The following is a 15,920-nucleotide window of genomic DNA, read 5'->3' as shown; positions in this document are numbered from 1 at the left end:
AAAAATAAGTATTATAGTATGTGCATTTTACTATAAAAATAGAAAATAATAACTACTACTACTTATAAGTAAATGTATTATGCAATAAAATAATGCAATTAGCATTTAAAACGAGAAACATTCTAGCTTTTTAATATGAAACTACAACGTTATTATTCATAATTATTATAATTTATTATAGAAAAAAATATTAGGTTGGTCGTTGAAATAAATTACATTTTATACACGTTAAACATCTAAAAGAACATTTTTAACTTTCAGTTTATGTTTTAATCCCGGAACTTCGAGGCGCTTTCTAGCCCCGAGGCTTGTCTGCAGGATGAGTCTCCACCAATCAGAGAGCGGGACACCAGCCTGACAGGACGAAGCGCAGGGCGAAGTTGACTGCCATTAAATAGACCTTCTGATAAATAATGCATGTGTTTGTGCAGCCGTCCGTGTGCTCGGAGGCTTTTATGAACTTTTATAATTATTAATGTCAACAGTATCTTCAGCAAAGTAAAGACAGGAGATCATGTGTCTGTCATGTTTCTATCAGGCAGGTGACAGGTGTCGGGTGGGCGGGGCTTGCTGCAGCTCGAGCTGCCTGTTCTGTGCTGATAGAGCTCGAGACCTCGCAGAAATGACCTGGTGCGTTCTCAGAGGAGTAGGAGAAGAAGAAGAAGAAGAAGAAGAAAGGGAAGAAGGAGAAGACGTCAGTCTTTAAATGTCAGCTGCTGTTTTTTGTGGTCGTACTGGTTCCAGTGTTTCTGCTGCTGCCAGACTCACAGTGAGTACGACACAAACACTTAATATCACAACGTCAATGTACTTGATAGAAAACTGCGTCTGTTCAATTTTAACTGAAGTGTCTGAGTTTACAAAAGAAAAAAAATATATATAATCAGTGTGTAAACCATCATTTAAATATATTAAAAACAGAGCTCAAATGCCTTTACAAAAAAATACTCAAAATACTATTGTTTAAATGATGGTTTTAATAGATAAAATAATAGAATTATATAACATTTTAATAAAAATAACAAAAAAAAACTCGTTCATTGTAACACTTTAACGCATTAAATTTTCAAGGCGTATGAAGTTCCACATCCGTAAAAACTATCAAAATAAATCAGTTACCTGTTGATTGCCTGTTGAACTCTGTGTCTCCACGACCCCCCCGACAGATCCTCCTATTGTGACGTCACAACACCACACGGAGGCCACACAGGTGACGGGGCAGGAGAAAGAGGAGGATGTCCTGGCCCCCCGACCATGACACCGCGAAAAAGTCTGGAGAAGAACAAGACAAGGCCAACTCCATCCCGCATCTCGTTGCCATGACAACACTGAAGAACAGCCCCGCTGACCAGCCAGAGGCCTGTCCGGACTTCAGCTCGGAGTCGGGGGAGGATGCGGGCGCGGCGCTGTCGGAGGCTAACAGGGTGGCGTTACCGTGGCGACAGAGGGAGGAGGAGCATGACGAGGTGGAGACGCGGGCGGTGGCCTCGTCTCCCGACGGGCGATTCCTCAAGTTCAACATCGAGATCGGGCGAGGGTCCTTCAAGACGGTTTACAGAGGCCTCGACACCGAGACCACGGTGGAGGTGGCCTGGTGTGAGCTGCAGGTGACACAGTCGCACGGCGTCGACACAACTCGGACACACACACACAGACTCACAGTGATCTGAGGTTCTGGTGCCCCATTGAAAAACACACTTGTGTTAAAACCCTGTCCAGGCTGGCAAAATCTGACATAAGGTAGACAGTAGGGAGCCCCTAGTGGGCGTGGTTGAGTATTGTTGGTGCACTGTGGGGCCCTCGTGGGGCCTTCCTGTGGTTGGTGGTTTGCATTGCAAAATATACCAGAAGATAGCCATTTGGGGGCCCCTTTCTCAACTGGTTTGCCTGACGCACAACTCTGCTGCAAAATGTCACGCAACATGTGAAGCCATTTTTCTTCTTTTCTTTTCTTTTTCCCCGTTTCTTTGGACCCAACGCCGAGAGCGTCATGCTCCTGCAAAACAACAACATCAACACTGATGATGTAAAAGACAACACAGCTAAGCGCTAACTCCTCCACATGCTGTTTGTCTCTGGGCGAAGCTGTTACACTTTCATTAGGCATTGGTGTTAGCATCAGCTGTGTCCGTGTTGAGAGGCTGAACGTCGCAGCTCGTCATTGGTCCTGAACGCTAGCGCAGGTTTTCAGTTTTGAAGTTCCAGTTTATTACTTCAGTCTGTGCACTCAGCGTGTGTTTAGCAACACTTAATAACCTTTTCAATAAAGCCGGCCAGTCATCATGGAGACGGCTGCTGTCGTCGTGGTGACGGAACTGATTAAAGAGTGACGGAGGAAAAGTATCCGAGCGGATTAAACCGAAAATGTGAGCCCAGGCTGCTGGGTTTAGAGCCCTTAAAGTTGCATTTACATTGCAACATAATGTGTTATAACATATAACACATCCATCCAGGCATTTGCTTATTTGTATGTTACACACAGACTCACGAGTAGAGTATTTGAAACCACACAATTGTAACATTTCTGTTGTTTCCTTAGGAGTTCTCGGAGGTCAGAGTGTATCTGAGCTTCGGGGCAGGACTGATGGTTTTATTGGACAGTGTCTCTGACCGTGAGCTCTGATTGGGTCAGAATGAGGAAGTGTCGAAAGATTTAGGACAAGCTCAGTAAATATTTAATGGATCTGCGTCAGAAGAAGACGTGCATTCATCCTCTAGTTTGAGTTTGTGCTCAGTCGACAACACTGTGATCATCATCTTCATCCTGAAAAAGAAAAGGAACTTTGATGCCACCGGTGGGCATGTCTTTATATGTCTAGTGTTACGAGGACCTTTTTCAGACAGCGCGACCTGGGCCTGACGCTCAGTCAAGTTTTGGTTCTTTGAGTTAATGAAACACTTTATGGCACCTGATAAGCTTTAAAGCTGCTGAACTTTGACCTCCGTGGATGGTAGCCAGTGAAGTGTAGCGACATTAGCGTTGCAGTGAATTGTTCTGCAGTGCAGACAGCTCTCATTTCATCCCCTTTAAAAAGCGCCTGATAAACGTGAATAGCAGCGGTCCTCACAAGTATATATACACAAACATGCGTGTGTGTGTGTATGCGCGATAAAGTGTTACTCAGCAGTTTGTTGGTCCATACACAGTATCTGATTGGAAAGACGGCTGCTGGCTGCTGGTGATAACACAACACACACACAAAGTGAAGGAGGTCAAAGGTCACTCAATGGTGAACTAAATATTGCTTATTTATGGTTATTAAACAGACTGACCTGTCCTTCACTCTGATTGGTCTGCAGCTCTTATGATACGGGCACTGTAAAACTGATGGCGTTGATTTTATTTCTTATGCTCAAGGTGATTTATTTATGAATGGAGATTTTTGTCACTTCACACACACACACACACACACACACACACACACACACACACACACACACACACACACCAGGCTGCATTAAGAGATGAAATGTGATCCATTTTGTCCTGTCAAGTAACAGATCAGTGAGTGTGAAGGTTCCTCAGTTTTTATCGGATGTGTTTATTAGTGTGAATTCTTGACTCTGATTGGCTGGAACTGGATGAGCGCTCTGAGGAACTGGACACCTGTGATGCCGGTGTTTGTTTAATATGACTGTATTAAAGTGAAGGTGATAACAGGAGCGGTGAGATCACAGAACTGAGGTTACTTTTGTAACTACCAGCGCAGAATTAGTCTTTGAACTAAAGACCAATTTAAGATCATTTTACATTGAGGTTTTCATTTTATTCTATTTTTCTGTATTCTTTTATTTTATTACCTGTACTTTTTGTTTCAGTTTAGTGTAAAATGTTTAAATAATTTCATTTTATTTTAATGCTGCTAAATACCCTCAAGATTTTTGAAACCCTGAGAGCCGACTGATGTCATCAGAGACGTGACAGATGTAAATAAACAGTTTGTATGCTGCTGAGCATGATTTCCCATCATGCCCTGTAGTCATTTGAGATGTGCAGTGTGTTGTCATGTCAGCAATTACTGCATGTGGGCTCAGAGTCCTTCCTGGCTTTAGAGAGACAAATAGGACAAGTCTTTGCACAATGACTGAGTTCATCCTTTCAATAATGACACCTATGTGTGTTTATGTAAACAGACCCACCGTCTGAACAAGGCAGAGCGGCAGCGTTTCAATGAGGAGGTGGAGATGCTGAAAGCCCTTCAGCATCCCAACATCGTCCGATTCTTTGACTCCTGGAAAGCGACACTGAAGGGCCACAAATGTACCATCCTAGTGACGGAGCTCATGACGTCTGGGACACTTAAAACGTGAGTCCAGAACCAGGACCTGAACCAGGATCTGGAATTCAGTTCCGACTGGACCTGGGAGATTGTTTACATTGCTGTAAATAAGTGGTGGTACACAAGTTACTCAGCAACATACAAATTTAGATTTAGTTCATGGACACGTGTTCACTTTGTATGTAAATTGCTTGACTTTAGTTCCTGAACGCCCCATGCTGCTTTCTGTCCAGTTACCTGCGCAGGTTCCGTCAGATGAAACTAAAGCTGCTGCAGCGCTGGAGCTTCCAGATCCTGAAGGGGCTTCAGTTCTTGCACTCGCGCTGCCCTCCCATCTTGCATCGAGATCTTAAGTGCGACAACGTCTTCATCACCGGACCCACCGCTTCCGTTAAGATCGGAGACCTGGGCCTCGCCACGCTCAAGAAGGCCTCGTTCGCCAAGAGTGTCATCGGTGAGAGGCAGCAGGGACACGTTAAATCACCTGAATTACAATTTATGTCATGTTCATTTAAACATTTTTTTTTAATAAACAATGTTGTGACTGGTGGTGCGTTCAGGGACTCCAGAGTTCATGGCTCCAGAGATGTATGAGGAGAAGTACGATGAGGCGGTGGATGTTTACGCCTTTGGTATGTGCATCCTGGAGATGGCGACCTCCGAGTATCCATACTCTGAGTGTCAGAACGCTGCCCAGATCTACCGCAAGGTCACCAATGTAAGCCCCGGCGCTCTGCAATAATGTCTACTTCCTGTCCGTGTCTACGTGTTTAATGGTCTGTTTGTCTCCCAGGGAGTAAAACCAGACAGTTTTTCCAAAGTAAAAGTTCCTGAGCTGAAGGAGATCATCGAAGGCTGCATCCGAACCAAGAGCAGTGAGAGGTATTGAGACAGATCTGTTGTTAGTTCACTGTCTGTGACAAGAGCAGAAAAAATCTGATTCTGTGGTTAGTTTAATGCCTATGATAGTAGCAGGAATATTAAAATTCTGTGGGTAGTTCACTGTCTGACATAGCAGTTGGAATGAACTTCCTGTCGTCTGTCAGTAACTGATTTGTAAGTTCTGGCCTGGCAGGTTCACGGTTCAGGACCTGCTGGACCACAGGTTCTTCCAGGAACACGCGGGCGTCCACGTGGAGCTGGCTGAGGAGGACGACGGTGCAAAGGCAGCGCTGAAGCTGTGGCTCCGGATGGATGATAACAAGAAGCTTCACGGCAAATACAAAGACAACAACGCCATTGAGTTCCTGTTCGAGTTGTACAAAGACGTCCCAGAGGAGGTGGCGCAGGAGATGGTACCTGCATCCCAACACTGGTGACATCTCACCAAAGACATCACCTGAGCAGTCAGTCAGTCTTACCTTTCCCTGTTGGTCTCTCAGGTGGTCCTGGGATTCGTGTGTGAGGCGGACTATAAGGTGGTTGCCAAGGAGATCAGACACCGAGTGACGACTATAAAGCGCCAACGAGAGAAACAGCGTCGCCTGCTAGAGGAGGCTGCCAACCGCCAGAAGGAAGCCATCATTGAGGAGGAGCCTGACCCCGCCCCCCAACCACCCGAACCATCCAATCAGAAACCTGCAACGGCCACAAACGCATCTGCTGCTGGAAGATTGGCCAATCAGGTGTGCCTCAAGGTGTTGTCAGAAATATGAAGACACAGCGATATCTGTTTAGTGCTGTGGTGCTTTTGTTCTTGTTAGATGTTTTTTATTTGGTTTGACAGCAGGACTCACCCCCCACCTGGATACAGCCAACCCCCACGGCAACCATCACATCGTCGTTTCGGTCATCGAGCAGCAGCCTGGTGGATTCTGGCATCAGCAGCGTCTCCAGCAGGACAGAAGGAGACAAAGATGAGGAAGATGATAAGACCACCAAACACACACCCTACTCCTCTGCCACATGTGAGCACATATATTCACACTAAATGCTCTAAACTCTAATCTAATTCATTTTTAATCATTAATAGTGTGTATTTGATTTTATTGTAGTACAATATAATGATCATATAATAATCTGTCTTCTTGCTGCCTTGGTAGCCGACTGTGAGACGGACATCTCCGTCAGCTCCTCAGGTTTTGAAGCGCCACCTTCACCTGTCATAAACCCCACCCCTGCTCCCGTGGCTCAGGAAGCCCCTAAACCTGAGGCTCCTCCCCCTGTGACCCGACCTCATTTGAAAGCTCCACCCCTCCCAGTTCTGCGTTTCCCCAAGGTGAGTAGAGGCGGGGCTAAGTTGAGATGGGGCGTGGTCTAATACATGTGAGTCTCTCTATTTTTGGTCATGGTTCAGTAGCAGCAGTAATTTAGGTTAGGTATTAACTTTTCTCAGTTTTTTGTTACAGATAGATTACTTTATTCATCCCCAAAGGGAAATTAGGTTATGTGCTGTATAAACAGCCATAGAAAGTAACCTGAACTTCAAAGACATCTTAAATTGCTAAAATGCAAAATGTTCATTTGTTTCAGTGAAACTAGAGCTGATCTACAGTTCTAAGACAATCCAACTCAGTGTGAAGTCCAGACGGCTCCAGTTTTGTTGTCTCTGGTCCTGTATGAAAGTGGAGTGGCTATGTTGATTATTTCGGAGGTGCATATCTGTCACCCTCTAGAGGAGATGAATGAAGCTTAATAATCTGTTGGCTGAGACGTTTCCCTGACCTTCTGCAGGTCTTTCATTTGAAACATGGAAAAAACAACGAGGAAAGCTCATTCATGATCAGTTAAGCCTGAATTCTTTGTTTTTGCCCTCATCAGAGTATTGCTGTGTCCAACAATGCTGAGCGGCTGCCACATGTCTCACATGTTAGCGGCTTCTCTTCACCTGCTGACAGGTAACACACACACGCATATCAAGGCTAAAGTTCATAAAGACCATATATGCACCCATTCATCTCATTTGCTTCAAATCTGCGTGTTTTGCTGTGACATTTCTGTTTGTAGCTACGCGTCTGATGTGACTTCAGGATTGAGTGATGGCAACGATGGCCAATCAGATAAGGGTATCCAGGATGCAGCTAAAAGGGCAGCAGCAAAGCATTTCAGGAGGAGAGCAAGGGCTCGTCTGAGAATCATTGGGGTGACTGCTACTGTAAACTTAAGAGTCAAACATAAAGCCCATGAAACAACACACTGTAGATTGACATATATTTGTGTGTGTGATGTAATCAGGTGTCTGACATGGTGGATCGGGTGGTGGAGTGTCAACTGCAGACTCACGACAGTAAAATGGTGACGTTTAAGTTCGACCTGGATGGAGACAATCCCGAGGACATTGCGTCAGTGATGGTGTGGACCAGCAGCCAATCACAGAACAGTACTGGGCCAGTGTTAAAGATCCAGTTAAACTTAATACACTGTAAAACATTGTAAAACACAACTTGAACACGCCTAAGTTCCAATAAGGTTACTTCTCAACACTAGGTCCTCACAAACAAACACACCTTTGTTAAATCACATAAAGTTGTTTTTGTTCTTTCTCTGTTCAGATCCACAGGGACTTCATCTTGCCGTTGGAACGGGAGGGATTTATCGTTCGCATGTATGACATCATCAAGAGGGCGGAGGCAATGATGCACCCACTACATCTGACTGACTCCGACAGGTTGACTCACTTGACCAGCTCCACAGCACCGAACTCCCAGGTATGTGAAGCTCTGATTTATCAGATGATCTTAGATGTCTTGTTTTATCCAACAGATGGTTCAATAGAAAGATCTTCTTAAATAACTGATATTCAAACTTGACACATCGTTGGTCTAATATTGGTATTCATTTATTTAAAATTCTGCAGTCGAACCTGTCAGCACAGGGCCTTTCCAGAACTCTGTCTTCGTCCTCATTACCAGGTAAGGAAGGAAAGACAAAATAATTGTGGTGGTGGTAGAGCTAAAGGAATAGAAGAGAGAGACAGGGAGTTTACGATAAATCAAAAGTGTTGATATTCATAAAGTGTTTCATAGAAACTTGTCCTAGTGTTAATGTTTTCAAACACATCTTTACACCCTAACTTGACTGATTAATGTGCTTCCCATCAGACATTGATGATGCGGACCCCTCCCCCTTGAAGTCAGTTGATTTCTACGTTGATGCTGAGGCCACGCCCCCCGTTAGACCACTGAGGTCACAGTCCTTCAACACTTCATCAAGTACGTAAGCATGTGCAAGCCACTTCAGAGTTTCTAATGTTGTTCCCTTGCTAGTGATCAACTTATTTAGTAAACGATGAATGATGAGTACTTCACTGTCTAGTAGCTAGTAGTGTGTGTTTGGGGCTCCTGAGGAATTGCCCACTTTGCTCTGTCTAGTTTAGAATGTAGATAATCTTTACATACTTTGTTTTGGTGGAAAGAATAATTAACATTTATGTAGGTCCCTTCTACCTCCAATAATATGGGGTTCCCCAGGGAAACACATTGGGTCCTCTAAAGTTTCTATTAAACAATTAGATTAAAAAGTCTTTAATAAATTCTGTGACTTTTGTTTTGCTTCTGGGTATAAAGACAGTTCAAGGATAGCCTTGAATGATACATCACCTACAAATGTTGGTGTATTTGTTTATTTGAAAAATTAATGGTGCGTTTTCTAAATGTCACCATTACCAGTATGTTTGATATCTAAACAGGATGCATGTATTTATAGGTGTTACGGGAAACTGATTCCAGTCTTTGTGCTAGTTTAGGCTATATATCTCCCTCTTAACACAAACAGATGAAACAAAAGCATTCAAACATTTTGAATTAAAGTCCATCTTTGGTCTTTGACATAGCTACATTCAATAACAAACATTTAATGCTTGTTTTAAAAAATGTATTTAATAGCTATCATCTCTTCATCTTTCTCTCTCTGTCTCTACAGCTTCCTCCTATCAGCCACCTCCATCATCTCTCCATTATGCCCATCCAGATTCTTTGGCACATCCCCCCCCTCACATCCCTCCCTCTCCCCAGTATCGCCTCCAGTCTAACCCCTACTCTACCTACACTGCCTCTTTCCCCAACCAAAGCCCCGCCTCTGGTCTCTCCCGAGTCCAGAGCCACCCCTCACTCCCTACTTCACCCTCCACAGCCCCTCCCACACCTCAATGGCCTCCCCCTGGCCAACCTCTCTTTTCTCTGGCCAATGTTCTCTCTTTGGCCATGAGTGTGGCCCAGTCCTTCATGCCCCCACCTGGAGCCCCCAACCCAGGCTTTCAGCCCCACCAGCACCCTGCATCTCACCCATTTGCCTCCCCTCAAGTCACCCTCTCTCCCCCCATATCTCCATCTTTAAATCCTAAACTCCATTTCCCAAACCATACACCTATACACACTTCCTTCTCCCAGCATCTGCCCTACCCCTCACCCACACCTCAGACAGGCTCTGCCCTGGACAGCCAACAGGTGGCAATGTTCGACTGGACTCCAGAAACTCCTCAGGTAGGAAACATGAACTACCATTAACCTGAGTTCTCTCCATTTGTTTGAGTGGAGTTTATGAATACCTGATACACTTTTAATTTTCGTTTTCATCACCACAAAAGATGTGTATGAAAAATAATTCTGCAGAGAAGAGTTTTTTTTGTAGTTGAGTTGAGGATTTCCAATGTGAAACTAAATTTATTGGGGAAAAAAAGGATTAATCATGGGAAATAGACATCACAATCAGAACCCGACACATTTGTTAATTCAGTAATTCATTCACTCACTCATTTCAGCGTAACAGTCCAAGCCAGTTGAAGTTCAGCTCAGCTCCACCTCCTGGTGAGTTCCTGCTACCATCACCAACTAAAATCACACCAGACTGAATCTGAATACTGATCATCCATCTGACTGGTTCACAGGTTCAGAGACTGCCTCTGCTCCCAGTCCCATCAGTGCTCCCGATTACAGCAGAGAGCTCTCTGACTCCTCCACCACCTCCTCCTCCTCCTCTTCACCTCCTCACAACAGAGTAAGACAGACAGAGAGGAAATATGGTCCTTTAATATCAACAAAAAAATGTTGTTTTTGGTTAGACAGGGATAAAATAATATAAAAATTAAGTCTGCTTTTATATTTGATTTTTGTTCTAGTGTGACTTTTCATTGCGTGTCAAGGCTTTTTTAAAAAAAAATTAGTTAATATTTTTTCATGGAAGCATATATAAATAAAGAGCATTGAGATGTTTATCACAACAGCTTTTTATCTCTCTTGCCTAGGTGTCCCCCCCTGTCTCCCCATCACCCAGGCTGTCCCCCATACTGGAAGGTAAGATACAGCTGTTGGTCTCTCACACGTTTTACTTTTCTAAAAAAATATATATATATAGATTTTCTGGCCCTTTTACTTAAAACATCACATCATCTGCATAAGGAGAGATGTCAGATTCTTTATCAATGATAACTAATCTTTTTTATTTTTTTGATCAGACTGTTGTTTTTAATTTTAATGACACCCTCAGGACAAACTGACCTGATGTTTACTCCTCAGATTGAAACTTTGTTCTTCTTTTTGCAGCAAAGAAACCTCCAGTCCTCAACATTGGTCGTTTCCAGGTGACGCCCTCCGATGATGCCACGGGCGTCCGTCATGAGCCACGCCCTCTAAACCAGGTCACGCCCACCGCCCACTCCCCGCCTCCCTCCAGGAAGAACCAGTCAGAGAGTAACACAGGAAGCAGCACAGAGGAGCAGAGTGAATCAGAGAGCAGCATCAGCACAGTGAAGGTCTCCCCATCTGATCGTCCCCTGGGTTACCACGACAACTCTGGGGGTCAGCGGCAGAGTGTTGAGGAGGGGAAGAAGAGGTCAGAGGAGGAGGTGGAGGAGCGGAGGAGGAGCGGGAGCCGCAGGCTGAGCGTCAGTCTGTGGGAGGGGTCAGCCAGCGGCCAATCACGGAGCCGCTCTGCGACCTACAGCTCTGACGAATCAGAGAGCGAAAATGAGGACACGTGGAAGGAGATTCATGAGCTTCGCGAAAGGTGACTTGAGGATCAATAAAAAACAAATATAGAGAGATTAGATAACACACCGCTCAGTCATTAAGTTGAAAACAACTCTTTCTTAATAATTATTCCAAACACACAACTACTTTAATTTTGATTTTCTTTTAAGGGAAATGTAGGATCCAACTTTAGGGGCTTTGACGCACAAAATGAATTACATCTCAGAACTCAGGTTTTACTATATTAAACTTCAACAAACCTGCATTCAGGTCCATCAGTCTGTCAGTATCAGTTTGTACACCGTCCTTAAACCTTCATAAAGCCTTCTTTAACTCCTTCCTTCTTGCAGACACCTGGTGGAGGTGCAGAACCTGCAAGTCAGTCAGAAGCGAGAGATTGAGGAGCTGTACTGGAAGATGGGTAAAGTCCCGCCCCCCGGTATCGTCCCTCCCGCCGCCATGCTCAACCACCGTCAACGTCGCCTCTCCAAGTCTGGAAACTATCCTCCTTTGCGTAAAAACAGCCTGCAGAGACTGGAAGTACTGCCCCCTGCAGGTGGGATGGCACACTGCAGAAAACAGAAAGGTACTTGTGTATTTAATACTGAAACTTGTCTGTGTTTGTGATTCAGGCATCATGAGGAAGCGCTCCGTCAGCGGCGGCAGCAGCAGCGGATCTCAGGAGAGGCCAGGGAAAGGCGTGACCTTCGCCACTGAATACAGCTTCATGGTGAGTTCACAAACATGGTGTAAAACCATCTAACACTGAAAGTACACGTGAAAGTTTAAAAATGAATTTGAAACAAACAGAAAATCTCTTTCTCAATTTGTTTTGATTTTCTGCTGAGATGAACCTCTTTGTCTTCTAGTGATGAGCTGCTGCGGATGTGAAGACGATCACAGATGATGGAAACCGAGGAGCAACAGCAACAAATAGTGCAATATTTAGTTCAATTGCAGAGAGTCTGAACTGATACTCAAACATTTTAGTGACATATCAGCACTTTATGAAGAACCTATTAAGCCTTGATGAGTCTCACTCAGTTTATTTTAACTTGTTTTTATCACGTCAAATTCAGCTCATACGCGAGGCCTTTTAAACCGAACTCACCAGAGGCCTGAGGTCAAATCACGACACCTGAATGAGAACATGTTTTTTTTGCCTCATTCTAAAGATTTATTGTTTTTCCTCGTCACTTAAGAGTCCCACAAAAACACTTCAGCACAATCTCTTCATGTTGTGAGCCAAAGAAACTACAACAGCAAGTATTTGATTAAATTCTAACAGGAACATCTGCCAAAGTCATAACCACACAGATGGGGGTTTTTTTTCCAATTGATTTTTTAAATATATATACATATATATTTTTTTGTGGTTGCTGCTCATTCAGTCACAAAGAGAAACACTGAAGAAGTGCTCAGGTTGAGTTTTCACCACATTTGCATATGATAAATTTTGTGCCACCTGAATCACAGTGTGCCTTATTTATAAAACAGTAATAAGTTTATTATAATGTGATGTGTGCCATATAAAGTGATGTGTGATGACTGATGAAGAGACGTGAAGAGATGAGCTGTGTGTTTGTGTGAAGGTTGTTTTGAATAGATCAAATACTTGATCTGATGTTTGAAAGTTGAATTAAAGTTACCTCAAACTAAAAAGCGACTTTTAAAGTTTTTTTTTTAATCATTTGTCATTACAGCACGATTCTGTTGTTACAAATCAGCTGGTTTACAGGAACTCTGTTGTGTTACTGTCCAAAGTGTCCACGGGGATTTCTGTTACTATTTTTAGATTATAACTCAGTCTACACATTCAACCTCAGTGATTCATCTTTTATGATGCAATAACTCGTGTTTCAGTGACCTCTAGTGGCAGTGACAGTTATAAACGAGTTTCTCTCTATATTGACTTATTAGCTCTGTATGTTGTTTGTTCTATATGAGTTTGCAAAACGACATTTTCATTTTAGTTTTTCATCAGAGCACAGTGTAATTGCAGTGAGTTAATGAATGTTTTTAAGTGGAGAGCTTCATCTTTAGGATAAACTGGTGGGAAGGTGAAGGAATTACAGCCCTTTTTATAGCAGGAGCAGCTAAATGAATCTGAAGTGTATGGAGGTGTACTGTCTGCTCAGATTTAAACACATGGAGTAAAAAACATATATTCAACTGTTATATTAGAGCAGATATCTCTTTATCATTGTATTGTCTCTCTTGGTGATTATTAAAGTCCAAATGCAGAGTTACAGCTTCACAGAAATGCTGCTACTTACTGAAAATATTCGGCTCATTCACATCGTGACAGACTCCGCCTAATTTTCATTCTGGAAATCCTGGTACTTGCCACGGTGCATTTTCATGGGTTAAAGGTTCTCTTTCAGTTGGTGCCAATCCAGGTGCTTTCTTACCTGAGCCTGCATCAGCCAATAAGAAACAAGAACCTGCTGCAAAGAAGTTCATAAGAGCCTCAGATGAAACCCTGAGCTGAGGTTGGTGCTCAGACAAAGGTAAGAATACTAATTTAATTTTGTATTTAATGAGCTCATTGAATCCTTTCTTCTAGTCAGTCTCCAAATGAAAAACCAACTCACCTGAAATGTTTGTAATAGATTTCTGTACATGTTTCAAGATGTTTTAGAGGTTGTAGAAGAAACCAGCTCACAGCAAACCTGTATGTATCTCCTCTTATGTTCAACAAACAGGAATTTAATGCAGCTCTGGACACCTCATGTTCATACTGCTTAAGGAATGTGATCAGAGAGATTCAGTATCAATGCGTCCACATGTCAAAGATGTGTGAGAAGAGCTGTGGTTTCTGCTGTCTGACGTAGATGGACACGCCAAACACCCACAGCTGTATCTGTGATCAGTGTGTCCTTGTGAAGTTTTTCAGGTTTTTCATAGTTCCTGTTGTGACTGTAGTTCAGACACGGTCCGTGACTGACTGACAGATTGTTGGATTTATTTCATTTCCGTAGTAGAAGAGACTAGGTGACAGTGAAACAGATCTATCCACTGATCTGCACTGGGATTAAAAGGAAGACACTATCCACCCTGCTGCCTTGTCTTCCAGCTGGAGACAGGGTAACAGGGTGGAGCAGCATTCAAAACCCGACTGGCTCTCATGCCTAACATATACAGGACGGCTTTATGTTTTCTTTATGTTATTTATGTAAGTGTATAAAACCTCTGACATAATGAAGGCAACCAACATTTACCCAGAAAACTACAGAATCCTTGGAGGACATATTATGTCAAACAAATGAAGAACAATTCATAACAACATTGTCAAAAGTCATCAATGAACAGCTAAGCTGTCTGTAGAATATGTACGTGTGGACTCCACTGTGAAAGACTTTTTGTTTTTCTTTTTCAGGTTGCAAGAGAAGCTGCACAATGGGAAACATGTCAGACTGTGATACCAACCCGTGCCAGGTTCCAAGAGAAAAGGCCGTTTTGGAGACTAATCTGAGAAAGATGAAGAAAGAACGGGAGGAAATTCTGTGAGTGTGAGATTGAAGAGATGTGAATAAATGTTTTTTGAAGGTGTTGCTGAGGTTTATGTTTTGACATCAAACTTTCTAAGAACACAAGATTGAGCAGCTTGTTGGTTTAACTTTAAACCTCTTTCACTTTTTCTTACAGAAGTGCAGCTTTGTCATCCAGAGTTAAACACTTGATTATGACGTTGGAAAGAAATTCATTACTAAAGCTTGCAGAGGAAAACTGCAAGAATGGCACTGTCCTGAAGTGGCTGAGAGAAAACTCAAAGTCAGGCTTCTTCGTCCAACTTGTGGATGTGTTTCGTTTCTTGAAAAAAATCATTGATGAGGAAGAGAAGAAGGACCACGGTGACCATGTTGACATCACCTTTATGTGTCATGGAGCAATCAGAGACTTCATGATCCCAGCCTGTTGTCTGCTGCCTCTGCCCACCATCACAGACGTGGTCCTCTATTCTCCCTGGAACTGTGTCACTTCTGGTTTAACGTACTATGTTGCTACAGGAACCATCAGGCCTGAGCACAGAGTATTTTATTGCAGGACAGGAAAAGGCTGTAAAATTACTGATAAAGGACATCGACCTGTGAAACTGCCGAACCACTGGAACTCAATGAAGAAGGCTGGAGGACAGATGATCCCAAACATCACTGTCAGTCCATTTCGACCAGATGATGGTGGTTGGAAATATTATGAATCTCTCACAGAGAAACATGGTCGTCCAGGAAGAAATCGCATCGTCATCCCGTTCACCCTCTCAGTAGAGAGTGTCCCGTTCTCTGTGGTCACCTTGGCCCTGTCCTCCAGGTTCAAAGCCACCGTTCACTTCAGTTCTTGTCTCAATGACCATTCTGCTGGACAGAAATTTGACAGGAAGTATCTACAGGAGCAGTATGCCTGCGCCATTGACAACACTCGAATGACTGTTTGAACAGTGATGTCAAAACCAACAACAGCTGTCAGCTCACGTGTTTGTTGAGAAGACTGAGACTTTGTGACATGACAAAAACTTCTGAGAGCACAACAACAAACTCCGTTAACATGGACATCAGTTTTAAGTTAAAGGACAGAGGCGAGTCAGACTGGTACATTTTGTCCCAAAAGACAACAGGGAGATGAGTGGAACTAACTTTTTTTTCAGATTCTGGGAGCAGAAGAGAAAATAAGACGAAGTGAGCATCTGAAAATATGTGCAGAAACTCATTTGTCTAATTCCAAAGTAATTCTCAGA

At 43.3% G+C, this 15,920-nt stretch overlaps 1 protein-coding gene across 3 annotated transcripts; it reads left to right on the top strand.

Moving 5' to 3' along the window:
• The first annotated feature begins 607 nt into the window (after positions 1–607).
• Positions 608–12,847, top strand: LOC124998430 (serine/threonine-protein kinase WNK4-like). 3 transcript variants are annotated; one of them, XM_047572831.1, is made up of 24 exons: positions 608–769; positions 1,167–1,607; positions 4,135–4,307; positions 4,514–4,734; positions 4,841–4,998; positions 5,074–5,162; positions 5,356–5,575; positions 5,663–5,905; positions 6,010–6,187; positions 6,323–6,498; positions 7,041–7,117; positions 7,227–7,362; positions 7,455–7,571; positions 7,772–7,927; positions 8,077–8,131; positions 8,321–8,431; positions 9,141–9,700; positions 9,979–10,024; positions 10,105–10,214; positions 10,462–10,510; positions 10,760–11,222; positions 11,536–11,741; positions 11,818–11,915; positions 12,055–12,847. In XM_047572831.1, exons 2-24 carry the CDS (start codon positions 1,236–1,238, stop codon positions 12,055–12,057), a joined length of 4,017 nt encoding a protein of 1,338 aa, XP_047428787.1. In that variant the 5' UTR covers positions 608–769; positions 1,167–1,235; the 3' UTR covers positions 12,058–12,847. The 3 variants fall into 3 exon arrangements, with proteins under 3 accessions (XP_047428787.1, XP_047428788.1, XP_047428786.1); XM_047572832.1 differs by having other exon boundaries at positions 6,007–6,187; positions 10,111–10,214; XM_047572830.1 differs by having other exon boundaries at positions 6,007–6,187.
• The last annotated feature ends 3,073 nt before the right edge of the window (positions 12,848–15,920 follow it).

The sequence above is a fragment of the Mugil cephalus genome, chromosome 20 (assembly GCF_022458985.1).
Source record: "Mugil cephalus isolate CIBA_MC_2020 chromosome 20, CIBA_Mcephalus_1.1, whole genome shotgun sequence".
Lineage (NCBI taxonomy): Eukaryota > Metazoa > Chordata > Actinopteri > Mugiliformes > Mugilidae > Mugil > Mugil cephalus.
This window is presented reverse-complemented; position numbering and strand designations above follow the sequence as displayed.

Excerpts from the sequence above, each read along its gene's own strand:
- LOC124998430 (XM_047572830.1), top strand. The coding sequence starts at position 1,236 with ATGTCCTGGCCCCCCGACCATGACACCGCGAAAAAGTCTGGAGAAGAA. Across the intron at positions 7,118-7,226 it reads TTCTCTTCACCTGCTGACAG|CTACGCGTCTGATGTGACTT; the intron begins GTAACACACACA and ends TTCTGTTTGTAG. Across the intron at positions 11,742-11,817 it reads GGAAGTACTGCCCCCTGCAG|GCATCATGAGGAAGCGCTCC; the intron begins GTGGGATGGCAC and ends TTTGTGATTCAG.